At 37.7% G+C, this 3,774-nt stretch overlaps 1 protein-coding gene across 1 annotated transcript; it reads right to left on the bottom strand.

The window, feature by feature from the left end:
- Positions 1-249: 249 nt before the first annotated feature.
- On the bottom strand, positions 250-1,182 carry Olfr148 (olfactory receptor 148). The gene has a single exon (NM_146505.1). It carries the CDS (start codon positions 1,180-1,182, stop codon positions 250-252), a length of 933 nt encoding a protein of 310 aa, NP_666716.1.
- Between the last annotated feature and the right edge of the window lie 2,592 nt (positions 1,183-3,774).

The following is a 3,774-nucleotide window of genomic DNA, read 5'->3' as shown; positions in this document are numbered from 1 at the left end:
GATTTAGTGGCCATTGTTTCTGTGGTGTTGCTCATGCCTTCCGGCTCTAACACTCTGTCTCTTCTTCCTCTGGGTTTTCTGAGTCCAAAGGGGAGGAATTAGATAGAGATATCCTGTTTAGGTTTGAGTGTTCCAAGGCTCTTATTCTCTGGTAAATATCTGGCTGAGGGTCTCTGTATTTGTTCCCATCTGCTGAAGGAAGAAGAAGCTAAGAGATAAAGTTTTGTATACCATCATTAAGTGTACAATTCATTTCTGACCATGAAATGTTATATTCTGGAAAACTCTCCTTAAGGATCTCTTCACTTCCTTGTTCCTCAATGAATATATTAAAGAGTTGAGCATGGGTGAGACAATATTATTTAATATCTGCACCACAGCCCCAAGCAGAGGGTTTGGTGTGCGCTGCAGGTAGATGATGATTACAGGTCCATAGGCACAGAGAATGGCAGTGAGGTGGGCACTGCAGGTGGAGAATGCTTTCTGCCTGCCCTCTGCTGAACGGATCCTCAGAATGGCAACCCCAATGTGTACATAAGAGACACAAACACTGAAGAGAAGCATCAGAGCCAGAAAGCCAACATTGATGGAACCCACCTTCCGGGCCAACTTACTGTCAGTACAAGCCAGGGGTAAAACTGCAGGAAGATCACAGAAGAAATAGTCCACTTGGTTGGATGCACAGTAGACTAATTGAAAGGTTAAAGAGGTCAAGATGGTGGCATGAAGACAGCCCACTAACCAAGCTATTATTACCAAGCTCACACACACTCCAGGCTTCATGATAAGCATGTATCTCAGTGGGTGACATATCGCAACATAACGATCATAGGCCATCACAGAATAGAGGCATCCTTCAGTAGAACCCAGAAGGTGATAAAAGAAGAGCTGGGCGGCACATCCTTTGTAAGAGATGGCTGGACTCCTTACAGAAAGATAAAATAGCATCTTGGGACAGGTTACTGATGGGAACAACATGTCAAAAACGGATAGAAGTCCCAAGAAGAAATACATAGGTGTGTGAAGGGTAGATGAAGAAATGATTGCTGTAAAGATGAGTGAATTTCCGAGCAAGGTGAAGAAGTATATGAATAAGAACACCACAAAGAGTAAAGTCTCCAGTCCTTGTGTCTGGGGTATTCCGAGAAGAATGAATTCATTGAGTAGTGTGTAATTATCCATTATCTTCAGAGGTGGTCTTGGTGGAAACAACTGTCAACTATACATGAAAACAATGAAGCAGAATAAATATAATAAATTCAACATTAATATGCTAATCATCATTTGTGATAAAATCTAAAGTCAGTCTCTTGGCCTGTTCATGGTTATGAAACAATACCCATCATTACACAATACTAGATACATCATGCAGGAAAAAATGCTTGATTAATTGATATTCAGGAGTGCGTGTAGATAGAACACACCTGGTTAGGGTGCACTTTTTGGTAAGGACTCCCTACTGAGTCTGGAGGCAGTAAGTTTGGCCTCAGTGAATCAAAGGTTAACTAAAGAAAGAGCATCAAATAGTCTTTTCTAAGAGATTAACTGGAGAGTGAACTCATGAGCCCATTAGTTCACTATACAGGAAAATGTCTTGCACTGTATCGCTATAGTTCTATCTCTGCATACTTCAAAAGGGAAACTAAACACACACACACACACACACACACACACACACACACACACACCACATAAATAGACACACACACACACTAAATTTAACAATTTATTTTAGAAGAGAATCAAATTTAAATTTAGTTTCATTAGACTTGTCTAATCATCGCAGATGATGTTAAAATTGAATTTTAAGTATTTTCCTAGAAATACTTGCGATTAGTGAGTATTAGTATGATAATCCTTCCTGATTTTCTGTGATGTTTAACAAAATGACCTGAAAACTCAAGTTTCTGATTATTTGATTATTATTTTCTGATTATCCAATCATTTGCAGAGTTATTCAAAGAGTTCATCAAACAGACTACATGGTTATCAGATGTGAACTTGGGGGTCACAGCTTTCTTAGAACAATACAACAATACAACAATTGATGAGTTTCCTCTCATCCTGCTGCTGACAACACACTCCTGCTCTGTGCTGTTTTCTGTCTATGGAAGGATAGAAGCAAGCTCCTGAGACTCAGACATCTTTTCGAGAGTTTTGTGGCTAGTTGTCTATCTCAAAGGTGTGGTTATTAGATATTTTTGTAACAGAAACTATAAAATGTGTAGTATAAAAATACTTGAATTAATACAAAATTATATATGATCATTTTTATAGCCTTAGATACCATATTCCAGAATTACATATAATGGTGTGTATAGGTACTGGGCTTATACCATGTTTCCTTTTCACGGAGTGCCTAATGTGGCATAATTCATTAGTTCAACTGTCTTATTTCCCTAGTGCCATTTGATAATGTTCATAGACAGCGTATCCTATCAAGTTCTTTCAGTTTTAGTTCTCTGTGTTTTTAGCTGGAAGGAAGTCAGATTTCTTTTTTTGTTTTTTACTATCCTCTATTTCCAAAGAGGTTAGTTTGAATTTATTCCTAACTGTAGAAGAGGTCTTGGCCACTGGGTGGCTCTCATGCTATGCATCATTCTGCATAGCCTCCTGGGATGTTTCAGAGCCTGCAATTAATGCACAACAAATAGCTGTCATTTAAGTACTTAGTATTTGAACACATTCTTAGCAAACACATTTAAACAGGTAGTCTAGAAAACTGTGGGTTGTGATATGTGAGCTTCAAACTGTGAGAAAATAATGAATAAATAAAGGTAATATTTTGCAGTCAGAAATCAAGGCAAAATAGATGAGGAAGTAAACTTGAAACTGTGTGTTTTTCCTATCAACCACCCACTAAATGATTATTGTTGATTAAATTAGAATATATCCCCACCCTAGAAGCACTGTGAAGTTTAAATATGACAATGTTCATGAAACAACTTTGAGAATTATAGACTTCTATTGCTATCTTCTGGGAGAGGGGGCCATAAGAGAATGAAGATACGAGGAAATATTTTTAAGATTTTTTGTCTAGGTTGGTATAGGATGAGGACCACCTTGGGCTTGGTTTTGGTTAAATGATAACCATTGTTTCACAAAGTCACTGTAAAAAGTACATAAGATAACAGTTTTGGAAAGCATTGATACATAGTGTGATTTTATCCAATCATTTATTGTGATTATACTTATTATAGGTAGCTTTGTGTTAGAGATTTTAAGAAGATGCCTGCATAGAGGTAGTAGTTCCTAACTTAAGTCCAGATGGGATCATTCAAAGAAGCAGGGTTTGGCCAAGACCAAACAAAACTGGAATGCAACTTTTAGAAAGTCACCCCATAGGAACACATGAGACAAATTGAGCCATACTACAAGAACTGTTTCCAGTCTCCAGGGAGTCAGGTTGCTTACTTTTATATATCTTTGTCTCATAATTGTTTTTCTCTCTGTAAAGAATACACTAAAACTAACTTTTTATGCATAATCACATTATAATTCTCAGAATAGGACAGATGTTCAATTAATTGGGAACAAAAAATAGCTCCATTCCAACATGTCTGTGAGACAGAGAATGGGGAAAGGAACCTGGGCATCCTTCTAAAGGAGAAGGAAGCCCCCATAGTCATTTTCCACACTAAATCTATATCTCTGCATTCCTGGAGAGAGGACAATACAAAACTGAGAGACGCAGGAAGAGATGATATGAACACTTACAGGAAGAGTGGATTATAAATGACTCAAAGATGAAAGACAGAGTTCCCTCCTTCTGCT

This window comes from Mus musculus, chromosome 9 (assembly GCF_000001635.26).
Source record: "Mus musculus strain C57BL/6J chromosome 9, GRCm38.p6 C57BL/6J".
In the NCBI taxonomy this organism is placed as follows: Eukaryota; Metazoa; Chordata; class Mammalia; order Rodentia; family Muridae; genus Mus; species Mus musculus.
This window is presented reverse-complemented; position numbering and strand designations above follow the sequence as displayed.